The following is a 24,658-nucleotide window of genomic DNA, read 5'->3' as shown; positions in this document are numbered from 1 at the left end:
ATGTACATATTCCAGTTCTGCATCCTTTCACAGACAGGATGTATAGATATACAAAAGGGCAGGGCAAGGAGAGAAAGAAGGAAGACTGTCTAAGGAAAAGAGAATGAACTTGCCTACACAAGTATATTTTACTACCTGGGCATATCAACTGCGTTATAACTCTAGAGAGTTGTTACTTAAGGAACAGTGAAGCTATAGCATGGAGATTTCAAAAGTCACTCAGTGACTTATTTACCAGTTACTTAATGGAGCTTAATTAATGAAAATCCTAAAGTAAAATGTACAACCTAAGAAATGCTACTATCTGGACAAAAGGTTTCACAGTCTCATTTACATCAGCATTTTAAACACACAGTTTAAACTCTCATTCAAAATCTGCTACAGACTATTTTAATTGTCATCCAACTGTTGCCATTACTTAGAAAAAGAATTTGGATGCAACTCTCCACAACAGATCGCAAACCCCAAGTAATAACCTAAAGCTTGCACCCAAGGCTCATCATAATTGCTTAGAGCAAAGTCAACTTTTGTGGTTCTTTTTAATTTATAGAGTTCTGGAAGTCTGTTTGTTTGTTTTTAAGCCTCAGGCAAGGGCTAGTTCCATTTAGAAGCATCTTCTTTCAAAAGCATGAAAGAGAAGGAAAAATGCCAATCTCACCCTCCACCCTTCCAAAATCCTGAATTTTTATGGCAATATTTCATGCTAGAAAACAGAATTTGAGGCGTTTTTGGCAATAAAATGCCAGTGCACTAAAGGAGTCCTGAAGGTGCACCAGTAAGGATTTAAATTCTTTAAAGATAAACTAATTACTTGTCTGAAAGCTGTCACTCCTCTCACTTTCTGAGTGTAACTCAGAAACTCTTAATGTAAAACAGAAGGTGCTTTTGCAGTTTCAAGCTTGAAGCAGGGTGGATCTTTCAGAAAACAAACCCTCCCCATCACGGGCAGTGGAGTACCACTATTTTCCTAGCAGTGAGAAAGGACAAGAAGAGTAGCATCACCATAAAACATCCTCATGAGAAGTCCCATCTTTGCAGTTTTAGAAAGAAGCCTGATGAAGACACAGCCTTTATTCAAATCAGTTTCCTGTAGAAGCAATGTAGTTACATCCAGTTTTTTAGCATAGGATGATAAAAACTTGTCCATGAAGTAGACAGTGAGACCCAAGCTAAAAACCTTATCTACAGAATATTCCTTCACCCTCCCCAAAGTGTCTTCACTGGACTGCATAACTAATTGTGCCTATGTCTAGACCAAGATAATGTAAACATTTGTACAAGGGCAGTCAGTATTCAGTGAACTCTGCAACATATTATACATAAGCATTTGGTATAATTCAGTAGTTTGCAATATATGAAACTTGGGATTTTTGCGATTAGTAATTAGTAATGATACTTCCTACCCTAACTGGGAAACAATTCAATATAATTTTAATGGTAAATCCACCTTTTATCTACCTACTCCTTCTTATCTGCTTAGCCCAAAGGTCCCTCACAGCACCCTTTGGAAACAAACAAAAATCTTGCGGCACATGGCTAAACATTCAAGTTATCCTTGTTCCCGGCTCAGTCTCCATGAGACTATAATTCAGTTCGTTGAGTGTGATTTGTCTGGACTGCTAAGGAATTCTCATCCTTAACATAAAAATCACCTGTCACAACATCTGATGACATTTATTTTATTTAATTATTACTGAGTTTTACCATTGCTCCCAGAACATAATAGGTGTTTGCCCATCGAGATACTCCTCATCATCAGATTGCTCTTTAAGATGACAGACAAACAGAATGTAAGGAAAACGGACAGAACAAAAGAGGCCAATCTGCACTCACTTTTGTAAATACAAACTGATGTTAGCTTGACTGATACAATGTAAAAAAAATAATAATAATAAAAAGATATCACAATCAGATTCAGTACAACTTGGGCTGCTGCAGCACAAACAACAGGTACCAACAGCAGAACTAGCTAGGTGCTAAGATTTGGATTTATTCAACCCAATGGAGATGCATAAGTCAGTATTTTAGCCTGGTTGCCCCCACAAAGCCCACAAGGAGAGACATGAAAGTACTCAGAGATGCTAACCTGATCTGTCTCCCCTTCAAGGATTAGACTGACTGTAGGGAATCTAGGCTCCTGACTTAAGAGGCCTGAGGTTTGGCAGCATGAATAATCTCCCAGAACATCCGCTGAAGGTACGCTGACTGCAAGGCCAATATCAGAGGCAGAGAGATATTCTTTCGAGAACACAGAGGAAACCAGGACTGATTACAAAGAGCACAAATGCCAAGACTGAAGGACATTTGGCAGAGCTCAGGAGAGCAGGATGCACATGAAGTATGTATGCACTAACACAAAATCAAGGCAAAAATAACAGTTCTGCATTTTCGTCAACTCTTGTATACAAAAATTGCCTTTTCACAAAACAATGAATCCCACAATATATACTAAAAACTGTACCTTTCACAAGCACTCAAATCCTCCCCAATTTCTTTTTTTCTATTGACACAGACAAAAATCTACAAGTTTGGTTAACACTACTGCCTTTCTGTTCCTACTGGAAACAGGCTGAAATGGAGTTCTCCCAGTTGTATCTCAACATGACTTTTGGGGAGGGCTATACAAGGTGCAATATTTAAACCAAAGTAAATCTGTAGCAAGTAGTATCCCTAAAATTATAACTACATACTCACCTTATAATTTGTTACAACACCTCTCACTTTTCCTCTACAATACTGATGGCTTCAAAGTTTGGAGCTAGCTAAAGTTACCTAACTAGTACTTTCTGCTAATAAACCAGAAACTCTGATTTTAACAGCATCTTTAATTCTTCAGCTGTGCTGATGGAGCCCCAGGGAGCAGCTGCCTGCTCCAAGGCCAGCTCTTGTGGAAGGCTGTATCTCCAACTGCAAGACTTCACTGTAGCATTACTCACTTTTTAATCATACATCAGTCTCCTTTGCCATATCCTGAGAAGGTCAGACTGCCAACCAGCCTAGCAGTGATATTCCAACTACAAGCCAGCAGATGGTGCTCTCAGTACACTCCAACTCATGCTATCCAGTCCTGGGAACTGGACCTACCATCCTATTCATATCACCCGTATGTTTACGGCCTTTTATGATCTCCCCCCACGTCTGAAAACTGGCCTAATATCGCGGTGCTACACTGTGTGAGAACATTTACGTTTTCCCTTGCAGTTTTTATTATTAAAGAAAACCTAGCATTGATAACATCTGGCATTATTGCCTAACCAGGCTTGTCCCACTGGGCTTGAAACCATGCTGTCTCAACACAGCTTTGCAGGGACTTTATACTTCTAATAAAAATCCTGACGGTAGAAGACAACCAAGATCACGTACAAGTTTCAAAAACTTCTATTACTGCCTAATGATTAAGGCCAGCCTGAATTCCCTTCCCAGCCCACCCACCAGCTTCTGTTCCAAACTTGATCCAGAATTTGTAGCTTTGGCTCAAATCTACCTTTGTTTGATAAGTCCCCTAAGGCTTCATTTAAATGAAATTTATACCAAAAAGCCCAGTTACTGAGCAAATCCAACGCTTTCACAGGTCATTCTATTACCAAGTGTTGATCTAAATGCACTAAGAGAAATTAACTCACAAATGAGGTTAGTGTGTTTTAGTAACAAACCATAAGAAAGAGTATTTTTAAATCACCTTTGCTTGTTAAGCATGCCAAAGTTCTTCATGCCTGCTGTACAGGGATTCAACTGAGAGCACTGGAAATAAAGCTTTTGTTACCTGCCACATTTTGCTGCAAGCTCTCTAACGCTATAGAGGAGTTTTATTAATAAAGCTCCTATGACCTATATGTATAGGAGCTATTTCTCTTTTGCTTAAAATAGCCCCAAACCTGGAGTTTGGCTAGGACTCCACAGTTCACATGGGCCTGTCTTAAAGGACCACAAGACCTTTAATGATTTCAAGGGTGAGACTGAAAGGCCTACACCAGGATAGGTAAAAGTGAGCTGTTAAATCTAAGCAGTCAAAGGCTCCCTTTATAGTTAACGAAGGGAACAGAAGCCAACATCTAAAACAGATTAGATGACCTGTCTTCCAGAAGTACCTGTCTCTCTCCATAAGCTTCAGAAGAGCCTAAAGAAGTGGGGTCAGACAGACACGGACAAAGCTGGAGTGGGATTCATCCTTAGTGAAAAGAGCCAAAACTATACATCTTGCCAGACCTGCCTCTCTGCAGTGCAGTATACCCTGGGACTAAGTGGAGCATTGGGTCAGCACTGACATGAAGGAGAAAAAAAGCCTTTATAGACTGACTCCACTCCCAGCAATTACCTAGACTTTTTGAAGGCATTGCATCCTAATACCAAATCAGATAAATTCCGCTTAGAAATGGCAAAAACTTCAAGGACTACATTTAGACAGTGTATTCCAGCCAGGTCCCTAAACCAACTGTTTCTGTTAGTTTGACACCTCTGATGGTCTAGAAACAGCCAGGAAGAAGCAGAAGAGGCAGAGACATGTAAAGAAACTGACAGTCAAAATTCTAGCTAAACCATCTAAGAAGAAAGTGATTACTCACATGCTGGCAGAGACTTTGCCCTAATTAGCTATGCTATTTCAATCGGTTGAGAGCTACAAGATATAACAAGAAAAAGAAACATTAAAAATGGACTTTTAAAAGAATATGAAAATAAATTATCTTTCACTTTGCTCCCACAGCTCAGATCACTGATGCAGAAGTGGAAAGGTAGTTTAGGTACACTGACAAATACACTTGACATTTAAATTAATTCCAGTACGTCCTTTGTCCCAGGGGAAGGGATGGGACAACACAAAATTCTAAATATAGCAGAAGACCTTTTTCTTCATACAGTGCTTGCACTGTTTCTTTGTCTTCAAAATGGATATAAACAGATCCATTAAGTCACATATGACATTAAAATGATTAAGTACCTTAAGGTCTTGTCTGGTTGCCAGCAGCTCAGACTCTTTCCCATAAAGGTCCAGCTGAAGTTTTTCCATGTTTTCCTGATGTTTTTCATGGGTCTTCTGCAAGTCTGCTAGTTTTCCTTTCTCTGCTTTAAGCTCCTGTGCTGACAAAATTGTCTGCTGTTGCAGTTTATTCTCCAGTTCTGCCTGAAACATAAGTATAGGAAGTGTCAGTTAAAATGACGGATAGTAAAGTAAGCACAATCATTTCAGTAAACTGCATTCCTACTGCAAAATGAAATGAGAAGTCAGTTTTTCCACGTATGAAATAGCAAGTCAGTAATCTGATCATTTGCAATTTTTACAGTAATAGTTTGTAACTTATTTAACAACAAATAACTTAATTCATATCAAAAGACTAACTGAAACACATCAAAATCTAAATAATGTTTCAAGCCTGTACTTTCCATAGAATGAGTATGGTTACTTTATTACTGTTGTTGTTTTTCAACCTCTAGCCTCATCTTAATTCCACATCCTGATTTTATCATTTCCAAAAAAGCTATAGTAAACAGCTGTTTATCACACAGATAATGACATAAAAGCAGCAGCATTAATGAGAGAAATTCACATTAATTTTCTTAAAGGAGAGAGGCCAGCCTCACCTTTTCTAAAAGGGCAGTTTTTAATTCAGCTTGCAGTGTTTCACCGTGCCTTTTCTTCTGTTCAAAGGATTCCTTCAGTTCTCTCAGTTTTCCCTGGAGATGCTGCTCACTTTTTTCTTTCTCTTTCAGAAGACCCTGAACTTCCAGGACTTGCGCTCGTGCTGAATCAAGTTCTATCGACAACTGCTTAGAAATCTATATTCAAAAGTATTAAATAACTGCATATGATTTTAACTTAGATCATATTTGTACATGCTTGTAGTACATGAAACAGCCTACTGAACTGTGTGGATGACAATTTACAGAGTTCAAAAACCAAGCGGACAAATTCACAGGAAAAAATAAAACAGTCAGAGCTGTTAAACCTTAAGGCTCAGGAAACCCTGCCCCAAAAGACTGCTAGAAGTATCCCCTGGTTGTAGTAACCTGACAGGCATGTCCTATGCTCTAGGCATCTCCTATTTTCCTCTGCCAGAGACAAGATACCAGGCTATATCTTTCCTGTGATCCAGTACAACCATTCTTATATTTTCACAAAAAAGCTGCAGATTATTTGCGGCAGTTTCCAGGTATGCTGTTCTTATTTCCTGCAGTCAAAGAACTAGACTATCTCACAATGCCACTGCTGTTGCTGCTGCCTTCTGCTTCAGAATGAGGTGGTCCAAACTGGCAATTAGATTTAGCTTTTTATGAGCTCCTATGGCACACTTCCACATAAAGATCATTCTTTATCCCCAGCTCCTGCCCTTACAGCAACTCCAGGTTTTTCTCACCATGCAAAATTAAAAGCAGGCCATTTTTCTCCAACCAGCAGTGGCCTCTGGTCTCCCACTACCTGCAGCGGCAGATACCATACTCATCCTCCTGCACTTGCCACAGAGCACCACAGTGCTTCTGCCAGAATGAAAGAGGAGTCAGTGGAGTAGCACCAGTTGTCGCTGAGGGAAGATCCATCTTTCAGCAATCACCATTAAACTTGCACAACCCCAAACCCTCTGTCAAGCAGTAGGAGTCCATCACAGTCCTTCAAACTATGTCTACTGCACATACCTTTTTCCTGCTTCCTTTAGGAAAAAGGTGACAGTTTAGGTAAAGAAATTCATAAAGTGGATTTGGCCTTCAGGCTACCAGCTGGACCACATGATTCTGCGAACTGAAAGCTCAGTCTTTAGAATAGAAGTTCATTTTGCCCTTATGTAGTCACAGGCAATTATAAAAAGAGAAGTTTGCAAAAGCAACAAAATCCATCGAGGATATCTGCAAACTTCCTGTCAGTCACACAGAGAACACATTGATTAGGTGACACAGTGACACCTGAGCCTGAAACAGGTCTAAGGATATGAAATATCAGCTTCTATTGCCCAAAGACTGAAGCATAAAAACAAAATGATGACATGCTAATGAAAAAATAACTATTTCACTAATGAAAAAAAAATTGAGAAGGGCTGAAACTACACACTATATTATGCAGAGCACAGAAAGGTAGGTATAAAACCTGTATTTTAAAATTCCATATTAACATGGAGAAAATCTTTAGTATCACTGTGTTTCTGTATCCAAAGTGGGTTATAGTTTGAGAACAGCAACTTCTTTCACCCTCATCAATCCCAGCATGTAAGATTGAAAACGAAATCTGTTAAAAAAATATTTATTACTATTGATTTCTAGATTTAGCCATGAAGTGGACAGCTTACCCCCTCCTTTTTTTCCAGTGAGTTTTTCAGTTCATTCCTTTCTTTAGCTACAGACTCAGTTTGTACCTGGAGCTGGTGTTTTACTTCTTGGCAAGATTTTTCCTAAAGAACAAATGAAAAGCAAATATTTCTGCAAGCTTCTAAGTCCAGGTACCAATATCTTCACAGAAGCTATAAAGACTTTAAAAAAAATGCCTTCTTTTTCAGCGAAATTTAGTTGCAGGCATATTTTCAGCCAAAAACTTCTCAAAAGTTTAGCAGTGGTAAATAGAAAGTCTCACTGACTGAGGGTACCTGACAAGGCCCCAGTTCAGAAAGGCATCTAAGCACAGCTGATATCCTGTACTTAACAAACGCGACCATGTACTAAAGTGTTTCTCTGATTAGGAACAGTCTGTTTGAAGCTGCTTGTGGCAGCCCTTCTTCTCATGGGAAGCAACAGTCTCATTCTTCTCCTCAGGATCCCAAATTTCTTGAAGTTCTAAAACTCAGGAACAAGTACATTTGCAGGAATTGCACGCAAATCCAACTACATTTTAAGCCCAAATCCTACACACTTAAGTCAATGGTGAGCCTCTAACTGACTACAGAATTAGAAGCAGAATCTAGACTCTTATCTTCAAGTCTAAATTGGGGAGAATAACCTTCAAGTTTTTAGAAGGAACATAAATATTTAAACAGCAGTAACTAAGTAAAGCAAACAAAAAGGCTTATCTTAAAAAGGTGAAAGAGTAAAGGAAAAATATTGTTTTTAACTAGGAGCAGAATTTTTTTAGAGCAGAATAAAAGAGCTATGCATGGGTTCTGGGAAATGGTCAGATGTAAGATAGGAAGGGAATGAGAAAAATACCCTGACAATGTCTGATGTAGAGATATAAGAAAACTTGTATAAGATAACTTGTATAAAATATATTTGTGTGGTACTCAGTCATATTACTTCCACAGCAAAAGAGGAAGGAAAAAAGTGTATTTTAAATCTAGTAAGAGTTCATTCTTATTACTGTAACAGATGGCTCTAGTCAAGCATTCATTGCTACACCACCACTGTGAGACCTCTCTGAAACTCAAGTAATTCTAGTTAAAATACTTTAAGTCAGTCACCTCCCCAAAGGAGAGATACTATTATGCTAACTGCAGTAAGCAGCCTTCCATTATGTCTAGACAAGTGCACAGGAACGTTCTACATAAGAGATTCTAGAAAGGAAATTAAAATGGTCGCAGAAAAACAATGCTTTCTTCAATATGGTGGCACTTTAGCAAAGGTTTATGACTATGTTTTGTTTTGCTTTACAAGGCTGACATATTTTTAAAAGGGGACATTTCCTGTCAAACTGTTTCACCACCCATCTCTCTTTGGTTTTCTTCACCACACCAAAGGCATGCAGAGGAGAAAAGGGGATCCCATTGTCTGATACGAACTCCTGTTTAGTACTAAAAACATCTAGACAAAAATCTAAGTTAGAATGCACGTACGAACAACAAAAAACTGCAGATTGTTTTTTCTTAAGGCAATTAATTTCCATGCAAGCATCATCATATGTAGAGTACTAGGAGTTTCCAGACAGAAAGCAAAGTCATCTTATCAGAGTGTAAATATGCTAAACCTACTGTCTAATGAAAGAAATAACTAACCAATTCTGCCACAGCTGTTTTTCCTTTTTGTATTTCTTTTTCTAATTCTTCCTTTCTTTTTCTAAAGGATTCAGAACTTTTTGAGAGCTTTTCTTTGGTAACCGTAAGGTCCTTTAATAGAATATTCTTCTCTAATTTCATTTGTTGGAGCTCTGATGTCGCTGCTTGCACTTTACAATCCAATTCCTTGAGCTGTTTACTTGTATCTTGATTTGATTTCTCAAGATCTTGTTTGAGGCTGCTCTTTTCTTCCTCTTGCTTTGAAATTTGCTTTTTTGCTTGTTCAAGGGCCTCAGATTTCTTCTGTAACTCCAATTTAGCACTAGACGCACTGGAAATACAAAGTAAAACAGAGGAAAACAAAATATTTTTAAAATTCTTCTTCATAGGTTCTTTTGTATGATTGAATGTCTCTATTATTTAACATATTAACTGTACAACTGATTCAAAGCATACCTTTTTCACCTAGAACATCTCAACATCTTATCTCTCCAATGAAGACATACCAAGAATTCTAAAGACCATTTTGAGATGCATTTTTCTTCCTCAAATATTAGGAACAGAAACTATCTCTTTGCTGCTTATACGTAAATTGCAAATTAGCCTTTGAAAGTTACAAAACTAAAGATATTTAGAGATGAACCTGAGTGTATAAAACTGCTTAGATATTTAGCTGAAAACCTGAACAGTGAAAAAACTGAAGAGGTGCGTATTAAATCCCAGCCGTCAGTGATACATGTGAGAGGATGGGACAGATGGAGTCTGGTACCTATGTGGCAGATAAAGCGCAAGAAAACAGGTAGAATATAACTCAGTTCCCCTAGCAGGAGGAGGACATGACTTCTATCTAAAGTTTTAAGAAATCGTAAGAGTGAAGAACATTTCAATTCTAGTCCAAACATTCTAGTTTAAAGTCTGACTTTCTCTGAAAAGTACTATCAAATAGGAAACGCATACGCCTCTCTTTCTGCTTCAAGTTGTTTATTCAGTTCTGCTGTTCGGAGGCCCAATTCTGTAGACTGCTGTCGCTGCTTCTGTAACTCTTGAAGAGCTTGTTCTTTGCTTGCTTTAGCATCAAGAATGTCGGCTTCAAATTTCTGAGAAAGGAAAATAAAAAGCCAGAGATATCATAACACAACCAACAATGCAAAAACAACAATAAAAAACAGAAGTCACCCAGTCTATGAGGAGAAGTCTTTGCAAGCCTGTGGAAGAAATCTTTGCTGTAGAAAGCAGTAACAGTTTTCAAACACTGTCTATGTATTTCACTAACTTTGCTATTTGCCTTTCATTATTTAGTTTCTGCAATTCTGTTGTTTCCCCAGAAGTGAACTATTTTGGTGAAACATTCTGAAATCATCCTTAAATTAAATGCCAAGCAGCCATTTTAACTGCAAAGTAATAAATAAAAATGCAGAAATCTTTAAAAATCCTATTCCAAATAGCTATACAAAAAAGCCATACCCAGTGCTCAGCTTTAGGGCTGGATTCTCAGTTGCCACAGAATAGGCCAATATAGTCACAACAGTTTCAAATCAGGACTACTGATTTACATACCCCAAGAACTTCACCGTTCTTTATAATAAAACAAAAAAGGAAGACATGAACTACAGCTTTAAAGGGATTCTATAAATGTCTGCAATATTTTTTCTTTTTTTTAGAAAGGTAACTTGTTCACTTGCATGGGATATTAAAGAACACAGGAGTCTTCAGCAAATGGGCACTGCTTAGACTCATCAACACACTGGCTGTTCTATGTGCACTTCCGCAGTCGTGCAGTGGCCATAAAATGAAACACATAAGTCTCTCCCAGGGAACACCTGAGTGCTTTTTTGTTTGTTTGAAATACCATGCATTCAGCTGGAATAACCCCAAAGAATGGTGATGATGCCAAGGTTTTCACCCAGAATTGCATTCCTGTTGACAGTATCAACAACCCTGCTCAGATTCACACTGGAGCTCCCAGGCACCTCACAAAAATCTTGTGCCAGCAAACAGTGCAATTCTCCTAAGCACTCATGTCTGCTGGTTGCTTGCAAAGCTCTAGCAGAAGGATGAAAATAATGAAAACAGGAATGAAGAGTGGGCAGGAAAAACACTGTGCAAATAAGAAAGAGATGAAAGCACAAAATAACTGCTAATAATGCAAATGTACAACTGCTTTATTCTTTTAATGGTGTTGAATTTAAAACTTCATACGGGAAGAAAACTTTGCTTCTCTACTACAGATTACATAAGGTAAGAAAAACACCCAACTCACTCATGAAGCACAAAGATTTCTCATCTCCCTCATAACGCACAATCCTGCAAAACCAATTCTGCATTGCTAAGAGCTCTGTATCATATGGTTTTATGTATTGTGAATTTTGAAGACCCAGAATGCTGAATAAATACTGAACAAAGATTAAAGCCCAAATTTAAAAAACACTGAAGCATTAATACAAATTTATATCCTTAACTGAGAATATTAGCATCTCAGAACATCAATAGATTCTGCAAAACTGCCACTATTATGTATACTATCATAGAAAAACTAATTCCAGAAACCGAATGGAAAACTTAAGGTCAAGTCAGATGAAAAATATTTCTCTTGCATGAAAACATGATAAAAAAAGATTCCATAGAAAAGCCTATTGAAAGGTTTTAGAAATAAATTAAAACACACAGGTCATGTTAACTTGACCTAACTGATGTTAACACATATTCCCTGGCACTACCTGTAAAGTATATAAGCTCAAACCATGAGGGCTCTGATTTCAGGAAGTATTAATGTTTCCTCTTGTAATACTCGACAGATAGCATAGAGGTTGGTAGAAGTACACATACAGGAAAATGATGTTATAGGGGCAATTTCCTAAGCCTGTCTTCTTAGTGTAATATGCTAGCATGGAAGAAGAGAAGAGGATTAAAGGGAAACACTGATGAAAAAGAAAAATAACTTACAAAAGTGGTATTGATATAATTCTTCCGCCTGTAATTTGAGCACAGCTTTTATCAAATACTATCAAACAGTGGAGAACATCGGTTTCAGTAAGCTCAGATTCTGTGTTCAATACAAACCTTAAACTGTCCCTCCAGCTCTTCAGCTTTCTGTTCTAAATTAAGATGTTGCTCTTTGTACTCTTTGATATTGGCTTCCAGCTGAGCACAGTACTCCTGCTTGTCATTCAGCTTAGCTGTAACCTGATCCAACTGAACGCTGACCTTATTTAACTCCTGAGGTAAAACACAAATGAGACGGTTGTTAGTTTTTAAATAACTTCCAAAAATGACTAACATCCTCAGAATAATATAGATTTTAAATGATCTAATGTGTTCAAAATTAAAAAGGAAAATAATGCTTCTTTTTTTTTTTCAGAGCAAGGAAAGTGAGAGTGGAAAACAAACACTCACAAATAGAAGCTGACAAAACTTCTTTTAAAGTCTCAATACTCCTCTCAAATTTCACACACTGTAGGCTACATCTTAACAAATTCCTTTCAAGTTATAAATGGAAGAGAAGTTTGCTATAACAAACGCATAAGATCCTGCAGTTAATACAGCAATAGCTTGAAAGTAACACTACAAAGCCTTAGGGAAAAATTTTGCTGTCTTCAAGTGCTACCAAACAGGAAAGCCAATACCATGGGAACAGCCAAATCTCCACGTCCCAAGATTATTTCAAAGCATTTGGTTCAACACAAAACAACGTAATTTCCACAAGAGAAATGAACACATTCAGCTAGCAACCACTAACGTGACAGTTACATCAAAGTCCCTTGTACTCCAAGCAAGCTGGTTTAATTAATTATTAAACCATAAAATAGTTGCAAAAAAAGAAGTCGTTTGCTATTTATAGCACCATTTTTCAGGTTGGAATGTTACTGCTAAGTTCAGACCTGCTGGATGTTTCCACTAAGATGACAGTAGCACTGATTTTAGCAATGCAAATATTCAACTCAGCACCCAGTGGAATGCTTCACTAGGGTTAAAGCACACACAGCCAGGAAGTTTTAACAAGACTCTTCTGGTTTCTGTGTCAGTTTGCACACAAAATTATTTCAGAATAAAAGCATCTTATTTTGAATTTATCTGAGTATGCAATTCAAGTTAAGAGTTTTCACTTACACTCACAGTGCATTCTATAAACTTTTATTCATAACATATAGTTTAGAAAAAAATTATATCCTGATATGACAGCTTAGATTCTGAATCCTAATTCTGCGATAAGGAGTGGATTCAAAAGTAAATTCTTTACACTGCAGAATCTGTCTGGTCCAGATCGCAGCAAAAAGAGTCAAAGATATATCATGTAGTTAAAATATGCTAAATTATGATTAAAATATGCTAAATTATGATTTCCAAATGCAAATTCATGTACGTTTATTTAGTTTGTGAATAGACTAATCTTAGGGGGGTTTTAAGGGTTTTTGCTTGTTTGTTTGCTTTTTAGGTAACCTAGAAGCATTAAGTTTGCAATACCTGTTGCTTATCTTGCAGTGCATGTTGGGCAGTGTCCAAATGATTCTGAAGATCTGCTCTCTGAGCAGCTTTTGATGCCTCTGCTGAAAGTAGCAATTCAGTCTTCGCTTTTACCTGAAAGAAAATTTTTACTTGGCTAAAATGTCTATTTTACTGCAGCTGATTTTAATTCATTTTTATACTAATCAGTAAGTTTAATAGTTACTACCAGTAATTTTCACATGCTAGATTATAAAAAGGAAGAAACAAATTCTCATGCTTTAGGAAACAGGAAAAAAATACCAGGATATGAGAGCACAGCTAGTTTTTATATTGAGCTACAAAACCCAGTCCCACTCATCTTCTAGTCCAGGAAAATATTTTCATTTACAAACAAGGAACAACAGGATAAGCTCATTGCATCCACAGACAGGCACACCTGGATAATGTCAAACATGTACATTTGAGGCCCTCCAAAATTATTAAAAGCAGAAGATCAATAAAAAACAAAAATATGCTTCCACATGTGTGCCATCTTTCTCTGTTTCTATCTTGCAATCCTCCTCCCCTCCGAAAAACCCAACAAGCAAAATTTAGAAAGCAGGTATGAATAGTGTTGGTGAATACAGGCAATATTCAGAGGTTGTTGGCTGCTGCAGTTTACTATTTTTCTGGGTTTTTTTTACTATCGTTTACCATATGCGGAGTTTTTCATGACCAGAGAATACAAAGTTCAATTACCTGTATATCAAGTTGCGATACTTTCTCTTTGCTTTCATTTAGCTGGCTATTTAGTTCAGTGATGTTTGATTCCAGTGAGAGCACACGGTCTTGAGCAGCCCTTAGATGTGCCTTTTGCTCCTGCACTTGCTCATGCAGATTCTCTTGGGCTTGTTTATGACTTTCTGACTGATTCTTCAGCTTCTCTGTCAGCTGAGTTACCTGCAGATAAAAAAAGGAGGTAATTAGAAGAGAAGACAGGAACTTTATGTCCAGACAAGTCATATATCTTTTGAATTTCAGGGTGTCTTATCATGGCTTTGGAGTCCCGACGCTGATCAACTATTACATTTTTCTTTCTGACCTATCACAATAAAGCTATACTTTGCACAATACCAAAGCTTAAATCGGTTACCAGTTCAAAATGAAAGCAAAAGGGATTGGCCAATTTGGCTTTACTGTCACAAAACCAAGCTATTAAGGAGGTATCAGATGTAGGTTGAACTGAATTTTGGTGTTTAAGGCAGGAATTAAACCTCTTTCTCAAAGAAGAGAAACAAACATATATACATGCAAAATATATTTCTTAGGCATTTATATTATTATCATATGTACATATCATAGGAAACATCTAGGAATTTCTTCCTCTTTGCTGATAGCAAGTCAGTCATGAAAACACAAATCCTGTGAAATTTACAGCAAGATACTTTAAGAAGTATCAAAGAAACAGCAGAGTACAGGAAGGATTAATGGCATATCTAATTAGACATGAACTAGGGAAATAAGATGCAATAATGAGAATAAGAGAACAGAAGCAGGTCTCTGAGCTCTTACCTGTATTTGCAACGCATGATTTTTCTCTTGTAGCTGGTTAAGAACTGCAGTTTCTCCTTCACCAGCTTGAATTTTCGCATACAAGTCCTCTCTTTCCTTTTCTAGCAAGGAGATGTTTTCCTTACTCTTTTGAAGCAAGGCCTCAAGATTTTGAATTTTTTGGTCCTTATCTCCAATTTGTCGTAGTACTTGCTCCAAATCATTCTAGAAAATCGCATAATAGCTTCCTTAATTATATGGACCTTAGAAGTTATTCCTAATGCATAAAACGTTGGATAAATGTATTAAACACGGTATATTCTGTTCTAGATTTATTTATTAATTTATTGAAACTACTATAAAAACATGCAAGTCACCTCTACCAAGTAATGCACTGAAAATAATGAGCTGCTGACATACACATTTACATGAGGATACATAATAACAAAGTTACCTGGGCTTCTCGTAGTTTTGCTGTAGTGTTTTGTTGAAGTGTCTGCTGTTCCTGGTGCTGCTGTTTTGCTTTATCTAACTGATGCTGTAATTCAGTGGAATTTGCCACTTTTTCCTTTAGCTTCAAAAATAACAAAAACAAACAAACAAACAAACGTTGTTCAAATTTTCAATAGCATTTAATGTTTATTCTAGTGCTAAAAGATTCTAAACTAAGCATGAGTATTTGAAAATTGATATAAGTGTGTGTGATGCTAGTTAAAGAATCAAAATCTAACCAAAGCATTCTTATACTATTAATAGGTGAGATTCTATATCACAAGCAAGATACTATAAAAGCAGAATCAGACATATGTATTTTTAGTTCTCAAAACTCTAACAGGTAAAGGAATTTTAGTACGTTTTTCTTCCAAGAGTTGTTAGGACATAACATAACTGATAACATAGATACCCTTAAAACAAAATTATTATCATCATTATTTTTATTATTAGAAGTTCTAGCAGCAACTTTGGATTAGCAGTCTCTCCCCTTTTATTGCATTTTGTGCAAGTAATACTGGTCAAAGCTTTGCAAATTAGCTATAGAAAAGGTTTAAAGCTTTGAAAACATACCACTCAGATATTTGGCCAATCCCCATAGAGGTAGCAGTAAACCAGCAATATATACAAGATGCTCATTAAAATAAATAAAAACTTGACAATTAAAAATTAGTAAAACAAGTGTTTTATACCCTTCCACCCTACAGTTTATTAACTATGAATGACCAACTGTTGTGCTATGTTCACTTTTTTCCTGCACGTGGAGCTTTATCTCACAAGAATATCTACACACAAAATTTCACTTGTATTGGCTTAGGTGCACCTAAGTCTTCTTCCATTATAAGATCCTTAGACAAAGTTCTTAAGTGCAAGTAATCTTTTATTCATCTGTAACACACCAAGAACACTCTTTGCTCCTCTGATGCATGTATAAGTTCTTTAGCCTTATAAAATCTGCAATGCAAGTGGCATTTAGGCAGATTTTGACAGTTTTGCCAGATTTTAACAGTATCAGTCAAATGAAATTCCTGTAAGGACAAACTTTATAAACCTCAACATCACAATGAATGTATATACAGGCTACTATCAGAACCACTAAAAAGTAGAGTCTGCATAAAAAAACCTACCTGCTCTTCAGCACGAGAAAGTTTTAATTGCAGATCAGCCACTTGCTGTTCTCTGTCCATCAGTTTTTCACTAGATAGTTGTCTCTGTTCCTTAAGCCGACCGTGTGCTTCCCCTAGCTGGCGCTCTGTCTCTAGAAGTTTATTGTGCAACTGCAAAAAAAAATAATCATCTGTTTTATCAGTCATTCTTTAGGCAACAACACTGTATTTTAGACACACTATGTGAATTATAAAATGTTTAACATGAATTTTTTTTTTTTAACCAAGAATAAAACAATTACATGAATTCAGGAATTCTTTATGTATACAATATACCTCAGAGAGGCAAATCATGTTAAACAGTGTCAACTGCACAAGCATGAACAAATATTTAAAAAAGTAGGTAAGAACAACCCAGAAACATCCTCATTTATCTACAGAAGCTCTTCAGTATGATTATAGAGATTTAACAGAAAGACAAATAGGGCAATCCTTCCCAAAACATAAGAATAACATGTAAAATAGCAATGCTTAGAACAATCTCATCTTACACAGAACGCAAGAGCGCACCCTCAGTCCTGTAGATGCAGTGTCCCAAACACCATGCCCTTACCTGCTCCACTAGCTCCACCAATATGATGTTCTGCATTGCTAGGCTAGTAAGAGTGTTATTTTTAGCTTGCTGTAGGTACACTAACGGCATCCCTTCTCTGCAGAGGGGACAAAGGTATGAACTCTCTCTCTCTATAGGGTGCACAGTAAGTTTGGTGGCTTATACTCCAGCATCTTCTACAGCAGAGGGCAAGTAGGGTGGTGCGCTCTTCTAGCTGGACACAAGCCTGCCTTAGAATTTTTTCAGGCATCAAAAGCAATGATGTGCTATCTTCTAAGTGCATGGATGAGCTTTTACAATTCACCCTTATATAAAAAAAAAAACTCTATAAAGTCAGCTTTTCTTCCCTCTGAAACTGTCGCTATAGGTTCTGAGTTACCTCCTGCTTACTTCTACATTATCAAACGGAAGGATACACACATGAACTTTCCAGTTAATACAAACACAGGGACTGAATCAGATCTTACAGCACAGCAAGAACTCTCAACAGGTATCAGAATTCATGAAGCTTGATACATAACGAAGCTTGGAACAGAAATCCTACGGATTTATGTCTGCGACCTTGAAATCATTCACCTTGTTCCTTCAGGTCCTCTCTATGATACTCCTAAGGCTTTTCCACAATTTCCTCAAATTCCTAGTACTACCTAGGCAGAATGCAGTATGATCTTGCTGCTCACTGCAAGCTATCCACTTGCTGACTGGCTGGCCATATATGCACACCAGCTGGCAGACTAGCAGGACTGAAAAAGGAATACTGCTGTTGATAACACTACATCTTGCTCCCCAGGAGCGTGTGTGATGGGGCAGAAGACATGGATGCGAGTGTCTCTCTTTTAGACAGCTGCCTATTCCCACAGAAACCTAATGCCGAAGGACCTAATGTTGAAGACTTTTTGACTATCTGTTAAAATTGGCTGAAGTTATCAAACAATGCAAGAGTTGCAGGGGACGGGGACAGGGAAACAAATGCATCTCTGCCTTATTTTCTTAGCAAACCAGGCTGAATTATTCCTTTACATGTCCACAACCACATACAGTGTGAATGAGAAGTTCTGCATGTGGCTGAGACACTGACCGTTAACTGTGCGGTCGTAGAAAAAGAAGGAGGACAGGGAGTAGGAAAAGACCATACCATTAAGCAAGAACATTTGTTTTCTTCCCTGCAGTAACCACTGAATTATTAATACTTCCTCCCTAAAAACATGAACAAGAGCTGAGAAAAAAAAAAATCTAATAAAGAAAGGGTGCAACAAGAGATAACTACAGAATTTATGGTCTTGCTGAAACTGGGAGAGAATATTTGGGAAGGTAGAAATCAACAAACATAGCATTTTCAAAAGTCACTCTTATTACAGATACACTAATAAATATTTTGCAATAATAAGTTAGCAGACATCTTAAACATGCTAAGTTATGGATACCATTGCATGTTTTACATTGTTACTGGCCACAGTTATATGCAAAGTTACAAAACTACAGATCTCCACAAAAAATTATAGCTAATAACCATTAATTAATAATCTCTAACAGATCATTTATAAAAATTTATATAGGTACCTGTAAAGTCTGACCATTTTTTTTTCCTGTGAAACACTTGTAAGCAAAATACTTATGTTATAGCATATTCTGCTTTAGTTTCACTAAAAATACATTTACAAAAGCAAAGCACATAATGTGTGTTCAACGACATTCATGGGGATCTAAAGTTAAATATTTTTTGAAGGACCTTAAGATGGACTTTAAGTCAACAAAACCATAAAATCTAGGATTAACATATATTACAGAATACCAATATTAGAGTTTTTAGATATTCAGAAAAAAGTATATTTAGATTTTAAAAGTTACGATCAAGTAGGTGCGAAGTTTCTCAACAACAACAGTATTTACTGGGAGATAACATTTCTTCAAGACTGAAGGGGTTAATTGGTGCATGCACACGTGCATGTGTGCGCGTAACCCTCTTCCCTATACTGTCTTAGAACCAACATCAGTCATTGAAACTTCCTTCTATAGTTCCATGATGAAGAGCACTTCCTTCAGTCACCCTAAATTCCAATTTATACAAACTCGACCAGTCCACAGAGGTGCACATATCACTGAAAAATTGTTTAATCTTTGCAGAAGAATCTTCATCTCACCTCTTCCTATTCCTCAGAGTAGAAGCAAAATACAAATTTGCATTCATTAAAGCTACTGGATCAGCTTTCTTATCATTACTTAGACAGTAAGCTTGCAAGCTTACTTATAAGCTTGCTCTGCATCTACCTTCACAAACACAGCAATTCATTATGTCAACATGAGCTACTGAAATATATCCATAAACAGATAATTCCATTAAAGTATTAAATGAACAAGAAATTTTATCTTTTCATGACAACAGTAACTGAATGCTTGGTTGGAAGGAGAAATAGGAAGAGAAGTTTTTGCTTGGTTTCATTTTTTTAATTTTACCCCATATGTAAAGGGTTTTGTATTTTTTAATCCACTACTCTTTTACGATACAATTCTAAAATGCAACCTGAGAATCAGCAGTTTGTGCAGGTTTTCTTGCTGAGACTGAATTCCTTTCCGAAGGTATCACTGGAGATGTTTTGCTTTTCCTCTCCTTGGAATTCATGCAGCAATGAATGACTCACACACCCTCCTCTTCATCTTCCCACCCTCAAAATCCTTCCCAAAAACGCCCTCCAAATCTGAAGCCAGATTTCAGCTGAGCTTCTTGGCTGTGCTTCAGAAACCTGCATACTTGTTGCCTAGGCAGATTGAGGCAGTTTTACCAACTCCTAAGCAGACAACTAAAATAACTTTTTTTTTCTTCCCCTCTTAGAAGACTGATGAGAGAGGGAAAGACATTTTGGAGGTGTAATACATACATACACAGAGTCCTGCCAAGCCATAATTCTTCCAATGCATAGCTTGCTACAAAATCTATTTCAGACTTTGACAAGGGGTTCAAAATTGAGGCATGCTCACTTTCAAATGATAAACTTACAGCAAAGGATTAGTAAAGTATGTCATAGTAACAGAAATCAGGGGTTTTTTCCTGTTTTAGAACTCAACATGATTCCTCACACACAAACATTTCTCCAGTCTCACATATTACTCCCCAAGATGCCAGAAAAAAAACAGAGTTCAATTAGCCTTAGAAGTCAATCTGATCAATGTTAAATGAAAATCCTACTTCTGTAACTCATTGTACTCAACAGGAAAACAACATGTGAACTGCTGGGGGACAGTATGCTCTCAGTGTACTAATAGCAATAAGCAATATAAACAGAATATGCTTGGGGAAAGACACAAGGGAAGCAATATTAAGACATCATATTAATCTTGCTTTTCACATTCAGAATTCTCTATTCACTATTCAGTTTTAAAGGAAGCCAAGCATATTCAGATCTAAGGCAAATGAGAAGGTTTTCACTTCTTTTAAATTTCCTATGGAATAATGAGATTACTACTAGGAATGAAACTACTTTCATACTCTACCTGAACTTGTTTTTTCATATCCTCAACTCTTAAGGGCTTCAGCTACCCTACTGAACCAGAATAAATAACCTTGCTGACTTCTTATTGGTGAAGGCCCTCCAAAAATTTTAAGCAGTTGAGGATGAGTTGTCTGTTACAGTATTTGTCACAGAAACTCAGTATTCTGGGTTGCACTGTCATTTGACAGCACTTTACTTATTTCTGGAAATACATCAACAAAAGTAGGGGAGGGGAAAAACTGCAATATGAAGGAAGAGTTCATTTAACAAAACAGTTATGCATGAGAAGGAAGGTGGACAAGAAACAAGTCTCAGATCAGCTAAAGGCTTATTTATTCACACACACACACACACACAAAAGTAAATCTCAAACTCTCAGAACACGAGAAAAAAGCTACAAAGTTTATGTGGGCTTATTAAACATTAATCTGCATAAAGTGAAAGCTATTTGTACAAAGATTTTTTGACAGAAAAGTTCTATGTTAGAACAGAATTAGTAAGACTAGTATCCATTTCAGAAAAGGGGGAGTTATACTACAGATAGATAGATAGACGGATAGACAGATGGATGCAGACATTAAAGGGCATTAGCATTCCCAGAAATGAAAATGCAGAAGGTGGTTGAATTCTAAATCTCACCAAGTGTGATTGTGTCAAAGTAGCTATGACTGTACCAATTTGCCCCTGATAAGGGTTTGGGCCTATTAAAGGATTTAGGTATAACAATATACAGATCCCAATGAGCTTCTGCACTCTTATCACAGCCTCTTCTCTCTACATGTTCTTTTTTTACTTCTGTAATGAGATAATGTGATTATATTTCATTTTCTTCAGAGTTGGGAAGACTGTCTTATATTTATTTAAATACCAATTAGCTATTTGTATACTCCCCTTCAGTAAGGAAGTGCTCTTGCAAGGAAAAGCATAGAGAAAGAGAAAGTAAAAAAAGAAAACAGATGTAAAATTGAGGAACCTTACCTGACTGAGCTCACTTTGGAGTTGCAGGCCATGCTGTTCTTTTTCCTCCCTCTGCTGCTGGAGCTGTTTGCACTCTGCCTTGAGATGCTGACACTTTGTCTCTACTTCTGACAATTCTTCTTTAAGTTTTTGGTTTGCTTCTGCCTTCTCACCTAGCTCTGTCTGTAATCTCTGCATGGAGGCTTCAGATCCAGACAGCTTGGCCTGAAGCTGTTGGCAGTCCAGGTCCTTCTGGTGAAAGCTTGCCTGCACGTTCTTTTTACTCACAGATACTTCATTGTGTTTTTCTTCTAGCTGCGTGTAATCCAGTTCTTTCTTCAGCAGCTTCTCTGTCAGGCTCTAAAAAGGGAGTTACACAGCAATTTAATTGCAATTTTGCTTAGATCTGTTCAATGTATTGTTCAAATTTCTTCAAGTGCTGATCCAAAATAGTGAAGGACTCTCTCACGAGTAGTCTCTCCAAAATGGCATTAAAAGAAATGTTGATTTCTATTTCATATTACAGATGTTAATTCTGGAGACCAGACAATGCACAGTTTCAACTGAAAATACTGTTTTTCACAGTCTCATAAGCCACTTGCTCTTAGTTAGAAAACTACATACACTCTGTTCCCATATCTTGAAGACTAATTAGATTCTCCTGAAAGTTCAGATTCGAGGTTATTGCAGGAGTATTAGGGGAAAGGGGGAAATAGTAATTTGAGATTTTAACACACAGAAAATGGTTTAAAGTATCCCTGTCCTTCATAAAATTCCCTAAACAATAACATGTATGGTTTAATTCCTGTCTAATTCCGTGCAGTCATCCAGCTGGCTCATTTTCAAAAGTATCCTAATTTTGCCCTAGTTTGCCATACTTGCAGCATGATCTGCTATCCAAATTATGGCAGAGAATTATGGAAGAGAATCTGCAAAAATGAATAACTTTTGTGATGTTGATAAATCACAGAATGAAAAACTCATGATTTAACCTTCAATTTACAAGAAAATGTTTTTATACTTTAATTCATACCATCTAATTTCCTGTATATAAGTCAGTTCAATGGTTGTTTTGAGTATGAAAACACCAAAAATTATGATTCCCTAAAGGAAAGGCATAAGCTTCCTTGAGTCTCAGATTTCTCTTACTGCATTAACATCAAATATTGCAAGTAAATATCTTACCATCAATTTTATACACCCAGCCAAAAAAATGGAAGAAAGTTCTTTACAGACAATTTTGAGCTATCACATAATGCTATGATCAAATTTCATGAACTAATCAAAATTATACTGAAATAGAAATAAAATATCTTAATGAACAAAATATAGTTTAAGAAAGTTTATGTCTTCCCCAAGGTTATTTGAGGCATTAACCTGAATTTTAGAGACTTCCAAGTAGGATAGAGATGCTATGAGGGCCATTTCAATTTTCCGGTGGCAGTTCTTTAAACACAGAAATACAGCTGCCAGGAGGCCCTAGTCATCGTCCAACTCAGGTCATTCTTTCTAGCTTCTTGAAATCAGGTCCCATTTCTTGCTGTATATCTTATTGATATCTATCTCAGCAGAGCATTACTATGCACATCTTTTAAATACTCATGTTCGTCCTACAGTTTCAGGGGCTACTACATTCTCCAGTGACCCTTTCAATTATATATATTTAAAAAAAAAACACTTCTGCAGATGGCAGGTTGAAAAATGTGGATACTCAGTATCAAAACATATGTATCAAAACATTAGACAGTTCTGCAGGTTTGGAACAACAGGATTCCTAGAGAAGACAGTCAGAGCTGCAATTCTAGCTACAGTGAGCATCTTAAAAGGATACTTCCTCATAGTATCCAGGGATGAAATCTATTTTGCTAGAAGAAAAAAAATGTAAAATCACTCAAATAAGTTGAACTGACCTTTTGTTCTTTACAGATTTCAACAGATGACTCTATTTTACCACTAACGTGAAATAAAAGTGTCTGTGTGTGGTTTATAAAAACCAATGAACTGAAGAATCTTTAAAAAAAAGGGAGGTTGAAAAGACGCAAACTTGCAAATGGCAACTCTAGGAATCTAGCAACCCATATAACAACAAACATAATTAATTCTCTAATAGGTCTTAAGCATCCATTAAAATATATACTTTCTAGAGCATAAAACTTAGCCAATAATTCTGGCTCAAGATTGAAGTTTGGCCATTCAAGATTGAATTCTGGCCCTGAGATAGTATATTTTGAAATGTTTCTTGAAAAATAAAGCATGTTTTTGCTGTTATAGGCATACAAAAGTTTTTTCATATGCATATATAAAACACAGGAATAAATCACATAAAGAATAGACTGATGTCAGGTGTCACCTTTACCCTCCTGAAGTTGAGTGGCAAGGCTCCCACTGCTTTTACAGTAAATTTCACCCTCACAATCTAAAATAAAGTTGTAATTCCCATTTCATTAAAGAGAAATGCCCAGCCAGGATCATTAACACCTGTACTGAAGCTATGTTCCTGAAATACCAACAAGCCATAGTATTTTTTCATTACAACTGCACAAGTTAGAAATAAAGTATTAACATTACTACCACTATAACTAGATCCACACACCACATGCGGAACTGCTATGAGCTACTTTATGAACAGCCAGTGTAGGACACAAGATCCAAGGCTAGTTTAAATTTTGAAGTAATGTTGGGGGGGAAAAAAAAAGAAAGAAACAAAAAAAGGAACAGTTAACATTGTCTTGAAGCAGACTGAGACTCTGGGAAGCATTCAAGAATGTTACATAAAACAAAAAAGAAGCAAAGCCTCTTCATCATCCCATTACGAGTTATTCAAAGGACAGCCAAGAGCAGCAGCTACACATGCCTGGATATGTTGATCTGTATTCTGCAGCTACTTCTCTTTTCCTCGCTGGTCTGATGAGCAACATAACAATGAACAATGAATGCTAATGTTTAAAGCAGCCAGGTCCCGTTAACGGGCTGCAGCCCAGAGCCACTGTCCCTAAAAGCTGAACCCCCCTTCTGCAGTCACAAATGGCCTGACGAAGCCACAAACAGCTACCACTGCTTTCCCAAGAGAAAAGCTGGGTTTGCCCAACAGCGCACTTCATCTGTGTATGACTGAAGCCCATGAGC

At 37.0% G+C, this 24,658-nt stretch overlaps 1 protein-coding gene across 4 annotated transcripts in view; it reads right to left on the bottom strand.

Annotated features, from left to right (window-relative positions):
* EEA1 (early endosome antigen 1) overlaps positions 1 to 24,658 on the bottom strand; it is a 77,756-nt gene that overhangs the window by 13,639 nt on the left and 39,459 nt on the right. For all 4 annotated transcript variants that reach the window (XM_026058451.1, XM_026058452.1, XM_026058453.1 and 1 more), the window contains 12 exons: positions 21,554 to 21,892; positions 16,496 to 16,645; positions 15,331 to 15,450; positions 14,898 to 15,101; positions 14,085 to 14,285; positions 13,365 to 13,478; positions 11,964 to 12,119; positions 9,861 to 10,000; positions 8,904 to 9,234; positions 7,272 to 7,373; positions 5,578 to 5,772; positions 4,937 to 5,119 (listed from right to left, as the gene is read on the bottom strand). In XM_026058451.1, the coding sequence (XP_025914236.1) occupies positions 4,937 to 5,119; positions 5,578 to 5,772; positions 7,272 to 7,373; positions 8,904 to 9,234; positions 9,861 to 10,000; positions 11,964 to 12,119; positions 13,365 to 13,478; positions 14,085 to 14,285; positions 14,898 to 15,101; positions 15,331 to 15,450; positions 16,496 to 16,645; positions 21,554 to 21,892 (2,235 nt within the window). The remainder of the gene's footprint in view (positions 1 to 4,936; positions 5,120 to 5,577; positions 5,773 to 7,271; positions 7,374 to 8,903; positions 9,235 to 9,860; positions 10,001 to 11,963; positions 12,120 to 13,364; positions 13,479 to 14,084; positions 14,286 to 14,897; positions 15,102 to 15,330; positions 15,451 to 16,495; positions 16,646 to 21,553; positions 21,893 to 24,658) is intronic.

This window comes from Apteryx rowi, unplaced genomic scaffold, assembly GCF_003343035.1.
Source record: "Apteryx rowi isolate R43461 unplaced genomic scaffold, aptRow1 scaffold_147, whole genome shotgun sequence".
In the NCBI taxonomy this organism is placed as follows: domain Eukaryota; kingdom Metazoa; phylum Chordata; class Aves; order Apterygiformes; family Apterygidae; genus Apteryx; species Apteryx rowi.
This window is presented reverse-complemented; position numbering and strand designations above follow the sequence as displayed.